Source organism: Anneissia japonica, unplaced genomic scaffold (assembly GCF_011630105.1).
Source record: "Anneissia japonica isolate Jap-2015-1 unplaced genomic scaffold, ASM1163010v1 scaffold287834_len5846547_cov211, whole genome shotgun sequence".
NCBI classification, from domain to species: Eukaryota; Metazoa; Echinodermata; class Crinoidea; order Comatulida; family Comatulidae; genus Anneissia; species Anneissia japonica.
Genome location: NW_022704992.1, coordinates 5,030,560 through 5,054,714, shown reverse-complemented (window position 1 = coordinate 5,054,714; position 24,155 = coordinate 5,030,560). Strand labels below are relative to the sequence as shown.

The following is a 24,155-nucleotide window of genomic DNA, read 5'->3' as shown; positions in this document are numbered from 1 at the left end:
CTTCAGCTTTGACCACACCGTCAAATTTTGTGATGAGCCCATATATGGGCATGAATATATAATAGTGTACATAATGTAAGTTGATATTCTAACAGTGTGCAGTTTATTTACTTGTATATTTCCAGAATTATATAATATTCCATTTTGTTAAATTTTCAAAGGATTGTCTGTTGTTCACTTTTGTTTCGAAGTACTTTACCATCTGTGAAACCATGTCTGAAAATGTCATTGGCGGATGCAAGTAAAGGGGACCCAGCCCTCCTGGGCTTCCCCCAAGATTTCTCAAAAATATTTAAAAAGTGGAGAAAAAAAGAAAATTATATTGAAATTCAGCCATCTAGAGTTGCCATAATCGTAACTCATTCCTCAGCCCCAGCCATGGTGGGCTGAGATGGTCTAGACTCTCCATCTGTGAAAATCCCTCCCTTGACACGAGTTCCTGTATCCGCTACTGGCGGTATCATGTTTCTGCTCAGCTGCAGTATGAACGCCATCTGTGTGTTGTGCTGAAGGTTTTTCTTGTCTTATTGTGTGAAGTTTGATTGTGCTGTGTTGTTGATTGGTTGACAATCCTGGTTGTATGTTAGGGTGAACGGGAAATACATTGTTTTTTTAAAATCTTGCCTTCATGTCTGTAGGGTGTTGCATGTGCTCACTTTGAATTCTTGCTGGGACAAACTCAGCTGGGGCGGATCCAAAGATGTCTGATGGAGGACCGATTTACATAACACTGTGCTAGAGGGTATGGGGCATAACACTATACTAGAGGGTATGGGGCTTGTCCCCGCGAAATTTTTGAAAAACCTCTGAGGCATTTTGGGTGATAAATTTTTGCTTTTTCTTTCTCTTTCTTTTTTTTTAACTTCCCCCCCCCCCAAAAAAAAAACATCTTTTGAATTTGCCCATCATTAAATGTTTCAATGATTTTTTCTTATTCTGACTTTGGTTGCTCAAGTAAACATTTCCCCACTACATTCAGCATTCTGAACAATCATTTTTTCCATAAAAGCATGGGTTTTATCAATCAATACTTATTCATAATGCAATAAATGAAAGTACTATAAAGAGATGGATTTTAAACATTTATGATTAAAAAAGATAACATAGTATAGAATAAGAATACAAAATAAAATATACAAAGAACAAATCAAATAAATCATTACAAAAACATTTTTATTGTCTTTGAAATGGTTGCAAGTCTAACTTGCTTTGAGAATTAGGCGGCGAAGCTTTGCATTTTACTAGGCCTAATTAACTGGAGTTTTATACGGTAAACACAATTCACTTATCTCTATTGTATTAATTAAAGGACTGAATATTAAAATGATTTACGAACGATCTTTTCGGTATTGTCTCAAGTTAATAGTTGAAAAGTAGGTGTTGTAATATTGGGATTATTTTCTTCTGGTCCCTTCACCACATGCAAAGTTCTCTGATTAATGTCTGCGGGTTCTGGGTAACTGTAGCAATGCGAACGGATGAACTTGTGGTACACTGTATGAACGCTGAATATTATTTTGTCCCGCTGTTTCTTGTTTGGCTGCATTGTGAACGATGTTGTAGTGCAGGGTTTCCGGCTTTCTTCTAGTTGTCTGTGGTGGGATTGTGCTGTGTTCTGGCTCTGTCGCAGTGTGGATGCTTCTTTGAAATATTTTCTTGTAAGTTGGGCGTCGTATATGCTCATTTTGAATTTTTGCAGCAGCTGGGACGAACTCTGTTGGGCCACTGCAAACAAAATTGGCGTAAGATATAAAATTAATAATAATGATAGACTTATAAAACGCATTATAAACCCTCTGCGCTAAAATAAATATTGTTGGTACAGTAGGCCTAATATGGTGGAGGATGACAGCGGTGTTGGAGGTAGCGACAGAGGAATGTAATTAAGATGTTATTTATGACATTATTTTTTTAACATTGACAATTGATAAGTACCTAATAATCTGGGTTGAGGCGGAGCTGACCATACGGTCCATGTAGTTCTTGAATTTTATCTGATCCCTGTAAATATTGCACCTGTAAAAAAGAACCTCACCCTTAATTATATTTAAACAGAATGTTATTTTATGTATATTGTAGAACCCGAATCAAGGGAAAAACCGAGTGGAGCCAAAAAGCGACCCCCAATAATAAGAGCATTCTCTGTAATAGTGGGTGCCATATTTTCAAAGGATTCTTTTTTTTCGCCGCGCTTCCTGTCGAAAAATTACCGCTTATTATCGAGTGGTTATACCATTATACCATTTTGCATTGGAGTGGTACACCTTTTGAACGTCGTTGGTTGTTACTGGCCAATTCGATTTTGTCCACCCCTTTCAAAGGTATAAAGAAAGTTATCATCTACTATAATATTAATCATTTTACCTCATTTTTAGAACATTGATTCTGGAGGAGCTTTGATTCTTTAATACAACCGCCTGAAATGACGTCACATTCGTGTAAATCAATATATTATGAATAAAGACTACCTCTCATGAGCACATTGTGCACATAAATAATTATAAAATTCAAAAAGCAAAAATGTTGTAAGGACATTGATGAATTAATACATGAAACTTGCGTATGGATGTACCGAAGCACATAATAATGCTAACTGTTACGTTTATCATTGTTGCTCAAATCCAGGTTTATCAATTATTGTAGTGACGTCATGAGGCTATTCAAATAAATTCACTACTAGAAACTGTTTCTGACCACATTTCTTAATAATAGTAGTCTAAAGATAAGATGGTGATAAGTACAATCCAACAGAAAATGGACCTTGTTACCTTGCCCAACATTGTAAATGTCTTGAGTAGCAGTGACTTTCTCTTTGATTCGGATTTTCTGAGGTTGGCCTCAAGTGAAATTTTTTCTGCAGCGTTCATAACGTTCTTTTTGCCATAGAAAGCATAGGTTTCGTTAATCTGTAATTTTTAAAAAAGAAAGAAGTAAAATAAAAAGGAAGAATACAATAAAATAAAGTATTACCAGATAGATATTTAAATCCTGTAATTATAACCAACAGCATACAATATAAAAAAAAGAACTTGCCTTTTCTCTAAGAAATTTATTCTTAATTGCGAGTTGCAATGTTAGCCTCGCCATTGGTTGTCGTAAGTTACGAGATTGTTTTAGCTCTTTTCTCAGGTGGTTGTTTTCGTTTTGGAGCATTTTGTTTTCATGTTGAAACGCTTTCAATTGAGCCTTAAAAAAAATGTTTAGGCTAAAAAATACAATATTTTCTGATGGACAAAATATCGACACGCTTCCTTCAAAAAGGGCGCCTGTCAGTAAGTATTAGTATATTAATTTCGTTTTTGTTTTTCGCTACAAACCTTTCACTTGTATTATTGAGGATGAGATAAAAAATTAAAAATTCAAGGGTACAGATCTCCCTTCAATTAAATACAACTTTTGGGACCGGATTCCATTCATATTTGCTCTAATTTGAATAATAAAGATAAAAGACATTTGTTAATATGGGACCACAGAAAAGTGGTCCCATATTTTACTTAATATTTAAATGGAGGGATCTTTAATTAGAGGGACACATGTAATTTACTAAACTTTTTGTGATTTACAGTACCTCTTGTTTTCGAAAAATAGCTTCCTTTCGATCGTGTAGTCGAAAAGCAGATTGAAGCTTCAAGCTTATTTCCGAAGACTCCTGTTTCATTGTAGCAAGCTACAAAACAAACAAACGATATACTGTATTCAAATTATGTGACATATGAATTCGATATTGACATTATTTTTTATTCTCGATATTACTTATATTAATATTATTAATAAAAATTGTAATTGATTATTGTTGTTGCTAGGCATCATCACGATATTACTATAATATTAATGTAAATATATCATGATGTTCCTGTATTATTTATATTTTATTTAAAATCATTATTATTAATAATATTATGTATTAATTATATAATTGATATTCATAATATCAATATTATCATTTTTAAACATTTCCTTTCACTTTATACATTCATAAAAACGAAGTATCATTTATGTTAGGTCTAGTAATTAGGCCCAATAGGCCCTCTAGGTCTACATTGCGTAATTTTATTATAGGGCTACAGTTCGTTAGTAAATGATAAGACAAAGGTTTGATGATGCCAAACCTCTTGCTTTAATCGAGTAATTTCTTGTTCATAAATCTGCGAGACTCCTTGTAGTCTGATTTGCTGCAAATCAATTTGACGACTGCTCTGAACCTTATCCTGTAATTACCGTTAAATCAATTACTGTACATTAAACCAGCAAACGAATTACAGTCCAACCAAGTATTTACATAATATTATATATATATATATATATATATTTGTTTTGGCTTCCTTCACAATGTTATTTATATATATATATATAATATAAGTATATATATATATGTACATTATTTTTATTATTTTATTATTATTATTATTATTATTTATATTGTATCTGCATATTGGTTTGGAAATTGTAAATACAAAGTTTTCTCACCATTGTTATTTTTGGGGAAGGTATTCCGACTAGTACCCATGGTGTAATATTTCGGCTTTGAAGATCAGTTCCACACGGAATACATTCGCTGTCCAAGTCCAAAACATTTCATAATACATAATTATAAACAGAAAAGTTCAACAATGCTAATTTTATCAGTTAACAAAAATAAGACCAGGTCTGGCAATAGAACAAAAATATATAGAGATTAGATGAAATGAGATGTTTTAGCCAGCCTACTATGAGGCGCCAAATGTACTTTAATTATTTAACAAAATTATATACATATAATTCATTATTCAATATATTAATTCAACATTTGTTCATTATACCTATAATTGGTTTTGCCTCCAACACTTATATATCAATAATTGGTGGAGCGATTTTCTTTATAAATAGTAACAAAACATTATTTATAATAATTTATGTGCCGTAAGTCATTAGGCCTATATATATAAATAATGATTTTACTCATGTCATTATTTATAAATAATTGTTTTAACATCGTATTTTTTTTTTATAAATAAGGATAATCGCTCCACCAATTATTTATATTTAGGCCTATTATAATGAAAAAATGCTAAATTATATACTAAAGTGCTAATTAGTGTTCCTAACACGCTGAGAGTTTTGTCTTGCATTGGTTTTTGCATGGAGGTATATACTCCTCATGGTTTTTGTGAGCGAGCAAATCAGTCAAAAATGGGTCCATGTAGAGGCTCGCATCCTTCTTTGGAATCGTCATCTTGTTCAAAACATTTAAAAAAAAACCATGTCTTTTCATCTATTTTAAACAGGATGTTTCTTCAACTAACCTGATACAATTGTATTGCAAAGTTGCAGATTCAAACTCCATTGTTGAATTAAAATGCAGTATTCAATGAAGGCTAAATTGAAAATACTGTAATATTTGACTGGTAGATTTCTTTTACTACTGGGGCCTAGGCCTATGCGAAGTTGATTATACTGTAATGGATGTATACTGTTTAGTTTCATCATGTTCCTAAGCAACCTCATCCTAGTGTTAGTATGCGCGCGTACACTAAGCGCACAAGAAGTGTGGCATCTAGTTACCTAGATCGGTACCGTACGTACATACCGCACCGCCGTCGGCTTTTTTGTGTGACGCGTACTAGGTAAGCTCGCATAAGTACTTCTGTTGTATAAGTTAAATTATTACCAACTCAACTAATAATGTTCTAGTACTACACTTAATCTATGCATTTTTCAATTTTAAATCGCATGGGCAATATCTTACTGGAAGAGACAATTTGCCTAATCAATTAAAATTATGATTGCTGAATTTTAGATTTATTATTTTTATTGTTTCACTGCTTTTAAACAAAATTGCCATGGCTAGGCCTTTATATATATATATACAGTATTCCCGGAAAAAGAGAAACTTAGTGACGGAATATAACACTAACTCAATTAAACTTTCCCATGTCTGTATTGTAATTTGTATTGTATAAAGTTATTTATTAAATACTAATTAAAAATTAGTACGATGATTTTTCAGTAGAGGCCTAGGCCAGGGTCTTTGATTTTTCGTAGGCCTGCTTAACGTAAACGAGGCCTCAGACTATGTCGGCGCGAGCCGGTAGCTGGACTTCTCTCTACTGAAGAGGCTAGTCCGACCTAGCCCATGCCTAGACCTGTGGTCGTCCACACTAGTTTGACCGCTACATACATATTAGAAAGTTCAAGCTTTTGATATAATTTATTACCACAAAATAGCAAATGAACGCCTATGTACTGTATTTCATATCATTTATTTCGTCTTCAGTTAAATACATAACAAATAAAGAAATATAAGAAAGCTGAAAAAATTGAAAAGAAACAATGCTAGCGAACATCAGACATAAAAATATCAACAATAGCTTCAACCTAGTCCTGCTAAAAATAAACTTTCTCAATTTAAAACGGCTTCTAAAAATGTAATACACGATAAAATCTGTTAAAGCCCATGAGTTTTGATAATATAATAATTGTGCGGGAATCATTTTAACCATTACCATGCTACAATAAAATAATATTGATACTGACACGTCGTTATCAGAATCATCAAAACATCACGGAATGGCTTCATTTCGAGATTAAGCCATTGGGCTTCTATTCGAGGTTTTACGGTAGGTACAGGACACGCTGATAGTGAATGATGAATATTCTATTAATATTCATTAAGTTGGCGACGATTGGTTGATAACGTATGAGGGCGGGGCTTTTTTTGCGGCTATACAAACGGTAAATGGCCGCGCCAAAATCGAATTCCAAAGATTACGCGCAAAGCAGTTATGAGCGTTACGATATAGGACGCTGGTGATTTGGAGGGAGACTTAAGAGACAAGGTTGAATAATATTGTTGTTTTTTTACTATTTTGCAAGTCGACATAAGATCTTACATCGATGGATGTATTACATAATTAGTAAGTAGGCCTATGTTGGGTCAGTGGGCGAATTCCACTCATTTCTGTTAATAAATTTTCCATGATGAATTTTATTTTATCATTGTTCGATAGCCCAACCAAGGCCAACCCAAGCGATAGGTGTGCCGTGACGATAGGCTTTCAGCCGCGTCTTCCTTCTTGTTATAGGCCTAGGCCTTTAGGCCTATAGTTACAGGCCGAACTAGCTAGGCTAGTCCTAGCCTCCATTTTATTGCAATTAACAGCTAATAGGTATTATATTTTCTTTATTTTGGTTACTTTGATATACATTGACTGTTACTGCAGTGTTTGTAATATTGAAATATTTATTAAAAAGTCCTAGGCCTAGGCTTAGCTACCTACCTAGGCCTAGGCTAGGGGCCTAGGTTAGGCTAGGCTTGGCCTCTACTAGGCCTAGGCCTAACAAATATTAGAATCAAACAAAACAAAACATCAATCACATTGAATTTACTGAAATATTATTCTTAGGCAAGGCTACTAGTATTAGGCCTTAATATTAAAGAGGTGAGGCCTTCTGCAGGAATGCTGCTGTTGTACTTTTTTTACTCATTAATGAGAGTAAGATTAGACCTATACCCAGAAGGATCAGACTATAAAAGTCTCTCTTGGGAAACAAGTAAACAAGTACATCTAGGCCTATAAGTGCTAATGCAATTTCGCACCTAACTTTTAATTCTTAATTTTTTACCTCCGTGTTCTCATGGTCACAAAATATTATTAACAAATATGTTCACACGATTAACCACTCACAAAGTAGCTTTTTCAACAAATAAGCCCACAAATAAGTACAGCGAATCTCTGTTTGCTAGCACGATGAGCGGCTGCCATTTTGCAATCAGTAAGAAATTGCCAGAATGTCTGAGTTTGCAACGTGAAGTTTTTTTATTAAATGTTTATGAAAACTTATCTATTTGTATCTGTATTGTATGTCATTCTTTATATTGTATGGTGCTGTTGTTTGACTATGTGTGTTCACATGAAATTCACACGTACAATAATTACTTCAAAAATTAGTAATGATCCAAATGCGTACACAGATCGAAAAATAGGGCCTAGGGGCTAGGCCTAAATCCAGAAAAACTATTAAAGCCAATGATAAACGTCAGTTTGATTAACCTCGAAAGTTCAAAAAGATGGTACTGCATGATGCCACATTTTGTTGTCGGATGTTTCATGGGAAAATTCCAATTAAAATTATAAGACTGGCCTTTATGGTTTCAAAATTTAAGAATTGACTCGGACATTTTGGCAATTTCTTACTTGATTGCAAAAAAGTACAGCTCATGCTAGCAAGTGCGGAACCCCTGTATCAACCTGTTCATCTACAAGACAGATTATTCATTGTTCTTGTTTTTTGGGTCCAAAGTTTGCCTCCAAAATATTGACCCTGTCTATTGTTCTTTATCAGGAAAAATTAGCACCTCAATTGTTAGAAATGATTTCCTGCTGGTGGTAGTGTAAGTGAAGCAAGTGTGACATGCTACTTACCTTACTATAACCTCAATTTGTCTTTATTTTTACAGTATAGAAAATGCAAATCTGGAAATTTTAATTGATTTAATATACTGTAGTAGTGTTATGCATTTAAAAAATACATTGTTGATGAAATATTATGTTTATGACTTAGTGCAGAGTGGTCACTACTGTATCTCAAGTTTTACATTTTTGAGCCAAGCTCCAGATTATAGACAGGAAGTTGGTGATTGCATAGACAGGAAAAATCAATAGATTCAAATTTTCTTACACATCCTAGATGTGGTACAGTACTGTTTATCCAAATCTATGTTCAGGTTAGATTTTCTGTCAAACAACCATGTACCTTTTCAGTGATCAAAAACGTCCATTGCAGATATTCTTCTTGGTCACAGTGCCTGAATGTATGGAAGTTTAAACAAACAAGTTGATTTTTTTGCGTTTATTTGTATTTGTCGGGGACTAGCGGTTGATAGACTTCGTGTCTGCAAGCTAGCTCCCAATCTGTCTTAAATGTTTTGTATGTATATGTATTTAAGCCATTTGAAACTGGAAAAAAAAGAAAGGAAGGCAGAACAAACACTGATAGGAGTATAAACGCTAAAGGCTATTTTTCCTGAACAGTAAAATGTGGCTTGATTCTAGTCTCCCTGAGTGTGTGCGTACTTCACTGAAACTTTCACAGAATTTACCCATGATTAGACTGACCATGCATATGTAAAATCGTATTTTCTTTTAAGTACAGTATTTGACAAAGGTAGAGTTACTCATTTATCGTGGTCAAAATAAATCCAAAGCATACACAGCATTCTTATATCACCAAGAATTTAGTGATCGGGCCACAATCTACTTTTCCAAAACTATTGCAATTCACAGGTATACAGTAGACCTACATTATCAAAATGATCCATTCCTGTCACAAAACATAACGGTCGCCATCGTCTGCATATGGACCGGTTATATGTATGCGACGTCCTTGTATAGGTGTATTTATTATTCTTACCATAATCCAGTCCTACACAACTACTCCGGCTCCTTAAACTAAGCACATGAGTATCATATTTTGATAAAAGAATTATAATTTTTGGTGTATTTTGAAACATGTATGAAATTTTGAAACATGTATGAATTTATTCAATAGATTCAAGTATCAACCTTTGTTTTTTTTTCAGATAAGTTTGTAAAATAACTTAAAAACAACATGTCAGAGCTGACACCAGATATGGCTCCAATTTTACTGCCAAGCGACTTCACAGCAGTTGAAATTGAATCTGAAAGTGACTCAGATTCGGACGAATCCTGTCCTATCTCAATTCCATTTTCAAACGTTGACAATAATATCATGCTTAAAAATTTACAAAACAATGATAATTATTTGGATGTTCCACTAACAATTTCTGATACGGATGAGATGGATAATAAGATGAATAGCTATTGTAGCAGCCAACCAGAGGAAACACCAATTGTTGATGTGGATAATAAAATAAATAGGTCTTCTAGCAGCCAACCAAAAGTAACAATTGTTGATGCAGATAAGATGGATAAGAAAATAAATAACCAGCCAGAGGCACCACCAACTATTGACTTAGGTGAGGTAGATAATAAAACTAATGGCCCTTGTATTGACCTGCCAGCAGCAACACCAAAAAAATCTTGTGAATCAAAAACAAGTATCGACCCTCTCACGCCAACTACAAACTTGAAGATGCTGATGAATGTTCTGAGCCCGATGATTCGTGACAGGGAGAACCGAAAAAAGTTTGATAACTTAATTGAGGCTGCTGAGAAGTCAAGAGAAGCGGAGAGTGTGATGGATGCCAATGATGCTCAAGGGGATGAAGAAAATGATAAAAACAGTGGTGGTAATCGAAAAGCAAAGTCCCTTGGGCTGCTTTGTCAAAAGTGAGTAGAATATAAAAGTACAAACAACCTTTTCATTTAGGGAGATATTTTTTATGATGTTTGAGTAATTAAAAGTATTTTCCATTTTGAGATTCGTGGCTTGATTGACATTCTACTGGTGGTGGTGGTGATGATGATACAATAATAATGATGATAATACAGTAATTTTATAGCTTTAGTTTTTCCAAGAGAGTCGTAGCACATTCTAAAAAAAATAGTAATGCACAATTTTATAGCAGGATCACATCATTCATTGTTTTTTCATTATTTTTTACTTGTCTAGATTTTTATCTCGGTACCCTGATTATCCAGAGGATGGACAAGTTTTAGCTATTCCATTAGACATTGTTTCTAAGGACCTAAGTAAGTACTCTAGGGCTAAATCTTTAAATTACTCTATACACTAATTTTATTCCAAACCATCATGATTGTGCAAAATGTACAGAAAATATTTTCATCATAGTGTAATTGTTTTTGAAATGATGGCCTCATTATTATTTATTTTACTTACTTTATTTTGATTAAAAATTGGTATGCACCTGAAAAGTAGTATTTTCTATGCACACACAGAATGATGTCTTTGTATATATACTGTACTTATTCCTGATATGATTTCCTGTCGATTTTAGTTCTGCTTGGCTAATATTGAACAAAACCCTAAAAATTACTTCTAATTACAGATGTTGAAAGACGCAGAATTTATGATATAGTGAATGTTCTTGAGAGCGTGGAGATGGTCAGTAGAAGAGCAAAGAACAAGTATGTCTGGCATGGGAAAGCAAGTCTACTATCAACCTTAAAAAGACTGCAGGTAGGTAAACTACCATACTATCTATAAACTTACAGACTGGGTGCTTTAAACAAAGAGTACAGATAAAGCAATATAGCGTCGTCATAGATTGGCCCACTTCAATGGTGGTACTGTATAAAGAAAAAGAATTCAATCTACCACCCTCTATAAGATTGCTGTATCATGTTGAAAACCGACAAACAAACTGTGCATGGTGCAGGCTCCCAACAAGTGTACAGGCCTCTCTTGTTCTATTCTCTTTGCTTTGAATGACTCCATCCTATGATTTCCAAGTGTCTTCCTCTTCTAACATTTTTCCCCATTGGTATGCATCTGTTTACCCAGTCTTCCAGCTGTGTTTATTTGCAATTGAAAGATATACAACAATGCACGTTCCTTCTGCTTTTCATAACTTTAGTTTGTTATTAATATATTTTGTAGGAGATAGGAGAAAAGGAAAATTACGGAACAAGGGTGGCAAAGCTACGGCATCTTCAATTCCAGACTGACTTTGAAATGGATCTTAAAATCTTTCCAAAGAAGAAACCACTGACAGACAGCTCAAATTTACCAAACGTGCAGAAAGATCAAAAAACAAATTCATGTGAAGAAAAAGGTACTGATAGTATTCTGTCTGTATAAATTGTTTTTATAATAATAAATAATAATAAATTGCTATTTATATAGCGCATATTGCAAGAAACTGCCTCAATGCGCTTAACAACAACTAAAAATGATTAATAACAAAAAAAAAAGATAACTATATAATAAATATAGTACCTGTAGTAATAAGATGTGGTGGCAAGCAGTGCACGGTCTCTTAAAGTCAACAATCCGCCTCTGCTCCGGCGCAATCCCAGACCTCTACCTACAGTAGGTGGTGCGAACATGGTTGTTTCTCACAACATGTTATTTCATTAATCATATTATTGGTTAACATGTAAATTAACTCTTAGCTGTTGTGTACATTATCATAGCACATTTCTGAATGGTGAATTGTTTGCTGTTAAAAAATAAAATTGTACACCCAAACCAATTTCATTTATTTCCAAAGCTGATTCCAGAAAGGAAAAATCACTTGGAGTTATGAGTCAGAAGTTCATCATGCTCTTCCTAGTGTCAAAGGTAAGGAAATGTGCAGTAGGGAGTGGACTTATACCCACATAGATTTAAACAAATTTTATTCAGCTTTGTCCAAGGATGTGCCAAACAGTGAACTAAATCACTCTTCAAAGGTGTAATTCCATCACAAGACAACAGGGGCTGTGTAACCCCCTACTCATCTCAAAAGATGTACTGGGTTTTTTGAAGTACACATGAGCCAGTTTTGTAGACTGGGCCTACAGTTAATAGTCCTTATATAAAAAGACTTGTTCCACCTCCAGAACCATAGGCAAGCGGCCATTTGACCCGTCATGTCCTTATGGTGAGCGGGCCACCCAGTCTTGAAGTTTCCACCCAGTCTAAAGCTAATTTCATTGCCCACCACCCACCTTTATTAACCCTCTTCCCCATCCTTAAAATCCATTCTTATTATTTGAAGTTAAAGTCAGACTCCGGAGGAAAAAAAGTTTGATGTGTTGTAGAACTGATTTTTCTAAAACAGAAAAGAGTTGGGGAACGTTGAGTGAGATACAGATTTTTGAATATTTAAAAACTGGGAGAAAAGATGTAAAAAAATGCGGTTATGCCCCTTTTTTATCCCCATTTTTTTGTCAAACATCTTTTTTCTGTCTTAGAAAAATCAGTTCTACAACATATCAAAAAATTGTTTTCCTCTAGAGTCTGTCGACCACCTACACTTTGTTTTCTACTGCTACAACTCTATACCCATGATAATATGTGTATACTTTCAATTATATTGGTTCTATATGAATCATACGGTATTGTATTTTATAGAATATGAACCAAACGCATGTCTTGCTCTTAGTCATCAATTTCTTTTATTTGTAGTTGCTCCCATAATGTTATTTCTTATTTGCATAATTAATTCTGTAATTGTGAATTAGTTTTTGGACATTAACAATTATGTATTTACTGTGGTGGTGCATAGTATACAGTATTTCATCTAGACCACTGTATTAGCTTAGTAGAACAGAAAGGGTAATTTGAATGTGAACGTTCAGGTAATGTACAAATGTAAAATGTAATTTCTCTGATTTTGCAGGATTCCAGATTGATATCATTAGATGATGCAGCAAGGATTCTTATAGGAGATGAGAATTTTCAAATTGATGAGAATGCCAAATTAAAAAGTAAGTTAATAAATGGGACATCAATAGATTTATTGAAAATCTGTTTTGAATATTTTCATTTTTATAGGTTACTGTAATATTAAATAAATGACTCATTGATCTAAACCACTTAATTAGTTGAAGATTTGTTCATGTTGTATTTTTTTCAATGTTTAACACACCGTATATAGATAATGAAATGATAAGCTTGGGTGAAACCTTCAGACATGCCAACCACTCCAATTTCAGATTAGTCACTCCGTTTATTTAAGCAAAACTCTGCACCCCGATTTTGGGTCGAAAATCTCCACTTCTTACGCATTATGGCCGGCTGAAATAAATCACACATTTCCAAATAATAAAATCCTATAGTTCAGATAAGAACAAGACCAGTTAATTTTATCCTGAACAGCGCTCTGAACTGTATACAAAAAGTAATTCTTGCTCCATGGTCTACTGATTTAGAAAAAAGTCATTCGTGCTCCACAGGCGACTGTTTTTGAAAAAACAAATTTCATTGGCCAAATCACTGACCTAAAGTTGCACTGCACTCTGAACTGTATAGCGCTCCATTGTCTACTGATTTTGTAACAACAGTCTAGTAAACCACAAGCACCAAAGTGGATGTAGGCCTAGGCAGTGCTCGAAAAACTAGTAGTAGTAGTGTTGAGTTTTCCTTCAAAAAAGAAGCTAAAACACACACAAAGATTCTGTGAAAGTATCGAGTACGAGAAGTATCCTGTCGTTTTGAAATCCAAACTATGTAATGTGTACGCTCATTGTGATCTGTGCGCTGCTTGTCCACCGCAGGTTGCTCCCAGCATTGTGCTGGTACCCGTTAATACGGCTAAATGAAGCTAAAATGCCCTGCTAAAGGACACAACTGAAAAGCACAGCAAAGAATCAAAACTGCTTCTACACAGAATCAGTGCATGTTGTTATTTGACTTATAATATTGATGATTCTTATTCTATTTTGCAGCTAAAGTTCGAAGGTTGTATGACATTGCTAACATCCTCAGCAGTCTGCAGCTGATTAAGAAAGTTCATGTAACAGAGAACAGGGGACGGAAACCAGCATTTAAATGGATCGGACCGCATCCACAAGATACAAAAATCAATATAAGTGAGTTCTCATTGACATCTTTATGTTTACAAGTTGATAATAATAAATAATTTGTGAGAAAATTGATTGTTTAAATTTACTGCATTCAAAATACTTGCCATTCAATGGCTCTGATAAATAAAGCAGGGGTTCATGTAGAAAATATTTTGATCAATTTTTTAATTAAATTTTCCAAACAAAATTTTTCCTGGAAAAATCCCTTTGCAATTTTCTCTTTCTCAAAATAATCATTGAAATTCAAAGAGTCTTGTTTGTCAAGTATTTTGTTCATGTTAAAACTTTAATAAGTAGTGCTTAATTGATGTTGGTATGTTTTTTACAGGTACGGTTGCAGTTGAGAAGCGTCCTGTCACCAAACATTCCCTCTTGGGCTCTCCAATAAGCCTTAGTGAGTGTACAAAGTTAATATTTATAAAAGGGTTGTTATGAAAATGATTTTCTTATTCTATTTCCCAATAAACCAAATTAGTTACCAAAGCTAGTGTGTATAATCAAAACACACTGCTAGGTGGCAGTTTTTTCTGCTCGAATAACTTTTGGCTGTTTTTAAACTCCTCAAGCTTGTTTATTTGTACATTGTAACATATTAACTTATCAAGAAGCCTTGGTAAATTTTCCTAAGTAAACTCAAGTAATGTTGACCTATTAGATTTGAAATGCAAGTAAAACAGATGGAAAGCTTACACTTTTAAACTTAAATTTTTACATAGAGAATTGTACACAGTGAAAATAGCCTCATTGCATGGACATGGGCCTAGCCCTAGACTAGAGAGCCATACAAAAAACGTTCTGACATATTGGTCATCGTAATCAAAAGAAATATTTTATTCAGCAATTTAAGTTTGTCTAATAGTTTAAGTATTCATACAGAAATTGCAAAAAAAATGACTTGGACTTGCTGGATGTGAACCTCTAAATTAACAACAACCCCCGTAGTCAGCACTGGATGTGGCGAGTCATGCATGAACCAAGCCCAAGCGATAGGCCTAGGCCGCCTAGAATGGTCTTAAAACTCTTCATACTTTTAGTCTGAATGGAAATTTAAATCAACTTTAATTTCATGAATCTCATGGGACTCATTCAAAATGTATACTTTGTTATAAAAGGCATCATTTTTGCTGACTTCATTACATTTTAGATGATTTATCAATATACACCACTTTTGACTCTGCTGAATGCATAAGCATAGGACTTGTTTTTGTACCCACTAACCAAGATGTTTGTGACATAACAGCTCTTATCCAATTCGGTCTATTGCATGAAAATCTAGTGTATGTAAACAAAATCTTAAAATTTATCAAATATTTGTGAATAACTACTGTTATTATTGAGGTGAAGTGCAGATGTAGCTTGGTGGATTGTGTTCCAATCCTAGGGTTCTGAGTTCAAATCCTGTGACAGCAAAAAAAATTTTCTGACAACTGAAACAATCTCCACCCCTAAATCATGTAATGAGACTTCACTAATAAAGCATTACGTCATTTCAATTATTTGTTCAGGCCCCTGAATATCAGCTGACCTTCTAGGGTAAACGCTGGAATGGTCACCCTCTATATGGTGTAAAAAAAAAAAGTAAAAAAGGTGATCAAAATTTTGTAATCATTTTGAGGTAGCATTTGCAATGATATTCAAATTAAAATGCTGAATATCGTTAGATATAGCTTTGCGAGAATGTACATTCTGCACACGACAACCAAGGATGAAGATGGACACATTTGATATAGTGACATTTCTCTTGTAGGTACCTCATCTAGGAAAAGATCATGGGCACGGCACTCTTCGTTTAACATGATGTGTGAGACTATAGAAAAGGAGAATAAGGGTTTCTCTTCTGCTCCTAGTACCCCAGTTAAACATGAACAAGATCTTGGTAGGTTTCCTTATTAAAAATAATTATTATTCACTTATAATTGAGTTTTGTTGGAATTTTTCTTCTTTTGAAACTGTCCTGATTTAACCGGTGCAATACCTTTAATTATTGTTGCATATGCTGAGCTTGTAAATGGTGCACTTGTTGGCTCTAGACATAAGAGCATGCATGTAAACAGCTCCAATGGATTTACGGGGGCCCTATGACTTGGGTTTAATTTTTTTGGATACATTTTCTTATAAAACTGTATTGTATGTTTAACTGTATATGGTTTGATGTGTGTGGAAAATTAAATAAACATAAAAATAAAGTAAACCAAAATATAATCATAAGGCATGGAGACTGTTTGTCCAAAAATATCAGTGTACTGTAGTAGTCATGGACTTGTTCAGCTAATGGTGTTAAATAGAGAGAAAACATAAATGACCTTAACTCCTTGGGTTACCATTAATAATAATAATAAATAATAGTTGGATTTGTATAGCGCATCATGCAAAAAAGCCTCTATGCGCCTGGTGGTTGAACTCCTTGAGTTTGACATTTGGAAAAAAGTTTTATATGAAACTATAAAACCTACTCCTTAAACTCAGAAGTGTAAGTGTGTGTCTGGTATGTGCTGAGTACTGACTGCAACATGCAGTTTCTGATCACTGTAATAATGTGCATGTGGGTCTTGGCAATATATATATATATATATATATATATAAATAACATATTTACTTACAGTAAAACGTCCATTTTACGAATGTCGGTTTTGTGCTAGGCCTGGCCGCTGTCATCCTATCTGCGCTCATGGCAGGGGATAGCTAGGCCTAGGTATTGGAAACTGACACTTGATCTTCAAATTTTTAAATTTACAAACACCCCCTTCGTACCAAGGGTAAAATGGGCGTTTTACTGTATTTGCAAATCACTGTCAATCTTTAGGTAATTATTGTATTTTGTGGTGGAGTATAACATTTTGTCATATTCCAATACCCAAGTATTTCACCTAACAAGTACGATAGTGCTCATTTATGCCTTTTTAATTTTAGGTGATTATGTTTAGTAAACTTCCAGTTTGGTGAGTGCTGAGTTTATTACAAGCTTTCTGTCTTTTAATGTAATATAATTGAGTGATTGCTTTTGCAATTAATTTTTTATTTTGATAAGTGATTTGTTCTTTCTTCTAGATGAATCATTTCATGCTGATTTTGAAGCTCTTAAACGAAAATACCCTGCCCAAGTATCCAACTTAGTTTCCAGAAACCTATGCAATGAAGACAAGATATCAGTAAACCATCTTGTAGATGAAACAAGTACATTGATACCACCACCCAACATTAAGATTGCTAAGAATACTATGACTGGATCAAATGGTTCTGGACCTTGCCGTGCACTGTTCGGTGAAAACACTGATGTTAGCAACTCACAGCTTGAAGAATCCGAGGTTATTGGAAGTTGTGAACCTGCTGATATTTTGTGTTCTTCAGCAAACGGAAAGCAAGGTCTTCAAAGCTTACACAAGAGTAAAAGGTCTTTACTGATTCCAGTGAATAAGGAAATAACCTACCAACCAATAGAGAAGAAAACCAAAACTGAAGTGGATGCACTTACTCTACTACAACAACATGGGTTTACAAAAGCACAGTTAGACGATCTGCTGAAAGAAGGCAAAACACTCAAAGTGGTGCGAGTGGTCCCTGGCACTTCAGGGGATGAACCTGTAAAGATGTATGTCACAACAGAACCGGTTTCCACTAACTTCCACAACACCAGAGAAAATATACGAACAAATGAATTAGACAGCTTGACTAATGACACATGCAGTGGAACTGAATCCAAAGATGTGGACTTGTTGTGTCAGGAAGTCATTAGCCCTCTGCCTAAAAAATCAATCAAGAAAGAAATTCTCAAAGACGACAGATGCAAGTCAAGTATCCAGCACAGAATATTAACAGAAAATACTTCTGTTGATGGCAGTCCTTCTCCAGGATCATTAAAGAATGGAAGCTATTTTGAAAACATGTCTTCTTCCAGTAACCTCAATGATACACCAGTTAAACTAGATGGTATTGATATCACAAAGTTCCCAACAAAAAAGCTTTATAATTCATCACCTATTAGTACATCGTCACAGGGTAGGTATCTTTTATCATGGTTGGCACCACCTGTCTCCCCTCATTGCCAATCAGTCTGTGGGACTAGTATCGCAGAAAACGTTCACTCCCTTCCAAGTTCTACAGGAGTTGATGCTCAAGCTTGCCTTCATACAAATTCATGTTCACCATCTAGTGTGAAGATTATGTCAGCTGATGGTTGTCCTCTGGTACCTCCATCTACCCAAAACAACAAGGCAATGGAAGTGAATCATTTGGCAATACCCCATCCAATTCATCCTAGCCAATTCAGATGTCAACCTATACGATTAGCTCCTTCAACGGCTGGTATCACATCATCCAGGGTTAGTCCATATCAATATCCCTACCTACCTCCGTCTCGCTATCAATTACCGGCAGGGATTACAAGACCCGAGTTCCATCAGCAAGATGCATCATCTCTGTTAAAGGGGCTTACTAACCTTTCTCCTATCCAACCTACCACAAGACCAAATCCTTATATCACTCCACCAAGTGGTTCAATAATGCAATGTGTAGTTAGTCACGGATTAACAGCATTAAAGCATAAGATGCCGGGAAAGATTTCTCTCCCAGTACAGCGTCAACTGGCCCTTTCAAAATCTCCTGACTCAAAAATATAAGTTACCCACCACATCTTTGATAGAAAATGATTTATTGTTTTAGAATAATATTCCAGATTAACAATTTAGATATCTGTAAATTTACTGTAGTTTTAGTTAGCATGATTTTAGTTAAGGCTGAAAGGTACAATTATTTTTTATTATTGTGGAATTATATAATCCACAAAAGTACTGTATGCCAATTATTATCATATTAATATTAATGATTAATTTTAAAAAGGGAGCATTTTAAATATTTTTTTAAATATAAAAAAAAACTTATTACTGTATTAATATCTTTATCATTACTAAGTAAATGCACCACTATAGCCCTGCAAATGATTATTTTTTTAATTTAAACTACATACAGTACATGCAATTGCAATATAATTGTAGACTTAACATTGTGAATAGTATTGCTACATGATGTGAGGAAGATGTTGTCCTAATAAAAGCACACGGTGTATGCATACATTTTAATGAATATTGAGTAAAGCTTAATAAATTTTAAATTCTGTTATACAGATGTACACTACCTTTTTAAAATAAACAAATTCTGCTGCATTTTACCTAACTGATGGGATACCAACATAATTTAAGATTTGTTGAATAATTATTGATGAGATTACTAAATGCTGTACAAGATGTTTGTGGTGCTGATGACAGTGATGAAAATAAACTTATACATTTCCAAATATTTCTTCTTATTTGCTTCATTGAACATTCTTTCTATAAATGGTTCTAAAATTCAATAATCAAGAGAATTGAAACAGTTTGTTCAGTAGATTACAAAAAGCCTCATGCCAATCATTGGATTCATATTTGTCCACCAGCTACAGTAAATATGGTTCATGTGTAGACACTGTTAGACCTGTTTTTTCATGTTCCTGGTACCTTTGGTCATCCATTTTGGCCATGGTGCAATCGTAAAATTGGTTCTCCGAGTCCAAAATGGGGTAAAATACCAACACTGTGCTTGCAGTATTTTATTTTGGTTGTGATTGGTGGTAGAGAAATCATTTTGGTACCAAAACATTATTTGGAGGGATAATGTTTTTATTTGCTATAATACAGTAGAAACATTTCTCCAGAGGATACCAGGTGAAAAATATTAATGAAAAAACCTGTATTTATGGCATATATATACAGTATATACTGTATAAAACATTTAAAAAAAATAATAATTTCAAGCCATCAAACTTATTTTAATTGTGGCAAATGAAAGCTAAAGTGACATTAATAAATCACAAAAATATATTTTTTAAAATTAGAATAAGTTGTTCATAATAAATTATTATATTATCACTTTTTTGTTAAAAAATTGATGAGGGCGGGTGGTTTTTTTTGTTTAATCGGTACAATAAATTATTTCGCTTTTGTTTTTATTGATGAGGGAGGGACTGTTTATATTTGGCCTGTGCCTGTAATAGTAAATATTGTATAAAAACTGGTTTAATTTTATAGTTTTTTAAAGAAAATGTATTTGAAGTCACAAAATTGCATTGTTATTTTATGCTGTTGAAATAATTTGATGCAGCAAAAAAAAATTTTTTTTCCCGCATCAATATCTCCCCAAATTTTTGACGCGGACGGGAGTGATAATCTAAAAAAAAAAGTACGTCGGCAAAAAAAAAGTTAAAATCGCCGGCGCTATAAAATTGACGGCGGTTTATAACGTCAGCAGTTTTTAGTTTCAATTGCATGCCCTGAAATCGACCCATGCTGACTGGTCATAGCAGTGATGGATGTCTTTTTAAGTCTCCCAATCAAGCTAGAAAGCCTATCCTAGTAAGCCTACTAATATTCAAATTCACATAATTATTGATAAAATGTTGAACAATGTTTATGTTATGATGATGAATAAAATGAAACTAACTACAACAAAATACAGTGGAATTTCCGAATGACCAGAAAACTGAATTTCACGCTAAACAAAAAGTTGTTTGAAGTCCCAAAACCATTCCTATTCTTCCTTTAATAAAATACTTTCCGAAAACGGAACTCTCTATTCTGAATTTCGGACGTTTTATTCGGTCTGGAACATAGAAATGAAATTCAAACCCATCAAATAGTTAATAAACAATTTCCAGACGAAATAACACAATAACTGTATGTTAATCAACAACTAGGCCTAGCACAACACCCTGTGAATGAACTGCCGTACAGCTAAAAGGCCTGTTTATAATACTTATAACGATAACAAGGTAAAAGGCAATTGTTCATATAGAAAATAACCGAAATAAGGTAAGTTTTTACACTGTGGGATTCGATAACGTTCTGTCGGTTATGCGATAACAAACTATTTTGACAGATCAAATCAGATGACGTCATAATCCTGGAAAACATTAAAATCGTAGTAGTAGCAACGATTTTATCGTTTTTCAATAATTATGACGTCATCTGATTTGATTTGTCAAAATATTTTGTTATCCTATACACGATAAATCGTTATCGAATCGTCCTAGTGTAATAATTTCCCATTTCTTTTATTTTCTATATGAACAATTGCTTTTTATCGTTATCGTCGTTGCAAGATAAACAGGCCTTTACTCAGTCCCAATATCGTTGCCATAGAGAGTAGGTCTATCTCATTAAATCTAATGTTTACACGAAGAATGGGTTGTGAAGCCAGGTCAGCCTGTGTTTATAAACTCGATCTTCAAGGTGCTTATTGCATTTGTAGGTTTCCATTTTTGCTTGTTATAAAAGAATCCCAAAACCAAAAAGTAAGTAGGCCTATAATAGCTACCGGTATATCGCATTAAACGTTGACTTATTATAAAAGTTTTAGTCAATACTGTGTTCAAATTTTGTTTATAATTTTTGCTTATAAAAATTTTGCTTATAAAACAATATTTATAAAACAATTTCCAAAAAATAAATGATAATCTGAGTATTGTGTTTTAAAGGCCAAAGGTGCTAAATATATAGTACAATATTTTACTTTTCCATAATCTCAAATTATGATACTGTAATGCCTATGTGTATCACTACAATGCAAACCGTACATGTTTCATATATATCAGCTCCAAAAAAAAAAATGTTATTTGTTTTGCAAATAATTAATTCATTACTGCCTCTTCTTTTTAAAGTGTATCGCTTTTGTCGTTGCTGTCTACTTACCTCCCATATCATCCTTTATTTCAGTAGTTATTTGAGGAAGTATTTTTTAAATATTTGTGTATACAATTAAATAAATCACCCCCATTGGAAATAGCCTACACAGTATGCCACCAAAGCACACAGATCCGGGTTATATAACAATTAATTAAATTCTCACTGAAGAAAAATTAGTATTAAAAATGGTTTAGTTTGCATTTGAAAAGGGGCGCTTTAATTTGAAATTTGGGGACATATCCAAGGGTGGCGCTTAAATTCATAATTGAACATTTGGAAGGCGCTTATTCGAAATTGAACATTTTGGGGCGCTTATTCGAAATTGAACATTTGGAGGCGGCGCTTATTTGAAATTTAACATTTGGTATAATTTAGCATAATTTCCCATCAGCCTCAAATTGATTTGCATCACCGGTCACACTGACCTAAACTGACCACAACCGGATACGTACGGTACGGAACTGTACAGTATTTGTACAGTATTATTGGATGTGTTTGTAGCTCAGTTTCGGTTTGCTTGCTCCTTGCATTAAGTACTGTAGTTTCTTTTGCACCAAAAAAACAATTGTCTATAGGCCTTAATCTCGAATAGACGTCAATAACATCAACAGTTATCTTACTGGACTGAACGTTGAGGTGAGTATAAACGGGGGTGGGGACCGGGGTGGCCGGTATCCCATCATTTCGGTCGCGCTATTTTTGTTATGCAATTCGGTAGTTTATTATTATTAATATTACATGTATCACTTGGTGTTATTTTTCTAGTTTTACAGAAACAATGCAAATGTTACAAAGTTGGCTTGGTTTGAGACAAGTTTCTCTTTAACGTTTGTTGCGATATATATTTTATTAATTCTTAAATTGAATGGAGATTTATGAAATATATATAGTCAATAGATTAGTTTTTCTTACGTTTGTTTTCTTGTCTGTTACGTTTCCATTTATCTTGAATGTTCTGATCATGTTTATAATTTGAATAAATGAACATATACTGAATGATGAATGAAAATGAAGGGAATATAGTTTTATTTTCCATATAAAATTAAAGAATTAGATTGTGTTGCTATTGTTATGGAGTCGTGAAAAATATATTTTTTCATTCATTCATAAAGGGTATTTTATTTAAAAATAATTGTAATTGCAGTGTTAAAGACTGAATTGTAACAATTTTACAAATTCAAAAAAGACATTATAAAAGGCAAGAGAAAAACTTGGAACAGACATTTATTTTCGATAATTCATAAACACGTTTTCTGCCGAATGACTAATGACTGTTGTAGGTGTGATATATTATTATATATCATTATGTTGGATATTATGTTGGCAATAATTGATTATATACTCATAAATAAAATTTGCAAATACCGATGTACGGTAACTATACCAAAAGATTGTACTTTTATTCTATCATTTAGTGACCACATGTTCACCACGAGCCTTGTTGATGCGTGCCAGCGTAATCAACAAAAACCAACTGAAGTACTGTAGTAATAAATAGGCCTAAATATGAGCTTTTCTATTTTTTCTCCTCAACCCCCCCCCCCCACCTTCCTCTCTCTCTATTTTTTTTTTGGGGGTGGGGGGAAATCTGCCCCTTCCGCTGGACGCTTGGAAATGGCACTCCCAGATGGTAAAAATGCTTTTTCAAAGCAGTGTTCCTAAACAAAACTATTGACTTCCTCCAGACGGGAGCTATGCTCCCCATCCCTTAAACACCCTCCCCTCACAGGCGTCGCTAAGGTCTAATCGAGTACCTTTAGCCTATTCTATACTGTGAGTCGCCAAGCAAATTATGATTATGGCACCTCTAGATGTCCGGAAATGACACTCAATCAGACTTAAAATTTGAATACTGTATTTTATCTCCATTTTATTTAAATTCTGATTCTTTACATAATAAATATTAGATTAAATAATTGGGCAGAAGATAATAATTTATTTTATCAGGAACAAGCAGGTTTTAGGAAGGGTCATCGGGCCATGGATAATGTTTTTATTTTAAACACAATAA

At 33.9% G+C, this 24,155-nt stretch overlaps 3 protein-coding genes across 3 annotated transcripts in view; 2 read left to right on the top strand and 1 right to left on the bottom strand.

The window, feature by feature from the left end:
• Nucleotides 1-453: 453 nt before the first annotated feature.
• On the bottom strand, nucleotides 454-7,664 carry LOC117104933. Its single transcript, XM_033245888.1, has 9 exons — nucleotides 7,603-7,664; nucleotides 4,468-4,555; nucleotides 4,110-4,208; nucleotides 3,569-3,667; nucleotides 3,034-3,186; nucleotides 2,769-2,906; nucleotides 2,365-2,417; nucleotides 1,936-2,016; nucleotides 454-1,725 (listed from the first exon to the last, which is right to left on the bottom strand). The coding sequence occupies exons 1-9, from the start codon at nucleotides 7,614-7,616 to the stop codon at nucleotides 1,437-1,439; spliced, it is 1,014 nt and encodes a 337-aa protein (XP_033101779.1). The 5' UTR covers nucleotides 7,617-7,664; the 3' UTR covers nucleotides 454-1,436.
• Nucleotides 6,735-19,724, top strand: LOC117104932. The gene is made up of 11 exons (XM_033245887.1): nucleotides 6,735-6,893; nucleotides 9,560-10,289; nucleotides 10,573-10,652; nucleotides 10,970-11,100; nucleotides 11,521-11,695; nucleotides 12,134-12,204; nucleotides 13,247-13,334; nucleotides 14,295-14,438; nucleotides 14,761-14,826; nucleotides 16,180-16,308; nucleotides 17,481-19,724. The coding sequence occupies exons 2-11, from the start codon at nucleotides 9,589-9,591 to the stop codon at nucleotides 19,046-19,048; spliced, it is 3,153 nt and encodes a 1,050-aa protein (XP_033101778.1). The 5' UTR covers nucleotides 6,735-6,893; nucleotides 9,560-9,588; the 3' UTR covers nucleotides 19,049-19,724.
• A 2,882-nt stretch (nucleotides 19,725-22,606) lies between these two features.
• LOC117104911 overlaps nucleotides 22,607-24,155 on the top strand; it is a 5,376-nt gene continuing 3,827 nt past the window's right edge. Inside the window, exon 1 of the mRNA XM_033245826.1 lies at nucleotides 22,607-22,780. The gene's annotated coding sequence lies outside the window, so the exon portion shown is untranslated. The remainder of the gene's footprint in view (nucleotides 22,781-24,155) is intronic.

Bases quoted from the DNA above. Each gene is read 5' to 3' on its own strand.
- LOC117104933 (XM_033245888.1), bottom strand. The intron at 2,017-2,364 runs GTAAAATGATTA...TCTTTTTTACAG, and splicing joins ATCAATGTTCTAAAAATGAG to GTGCAATATTTACAGGGATC. The intron at 1,726-1,935 runs GTACTTATCAAT...TTTTGTTTGCAG, and splicing joins GCCTCAACCCAGATTATTAG to TGGCCCAACAGAGTTCGTCC.
- LOC117104932 (XM_033245887.1), top strand. From the start codon at position 9,589: ATGTCAGAGCTGACACCAGATATGGCTCCAATTTTACTGCCAAGCGAC. The intron at 11,696-12,133 runs GTACTGATAGTA...TTATTTCCAAAG, and splicing joins AAATTCATGTGAAGAAAAAG to CTGATTCCAGAAAGGAAAAA. The intron at 16,309-17,480 runs GTAGGTTTCCTT...TCTTTCTTCTAG, and splicing joins TAAACATGAACAAGATCTTG to ATGAATCATTTCATGCTGAT.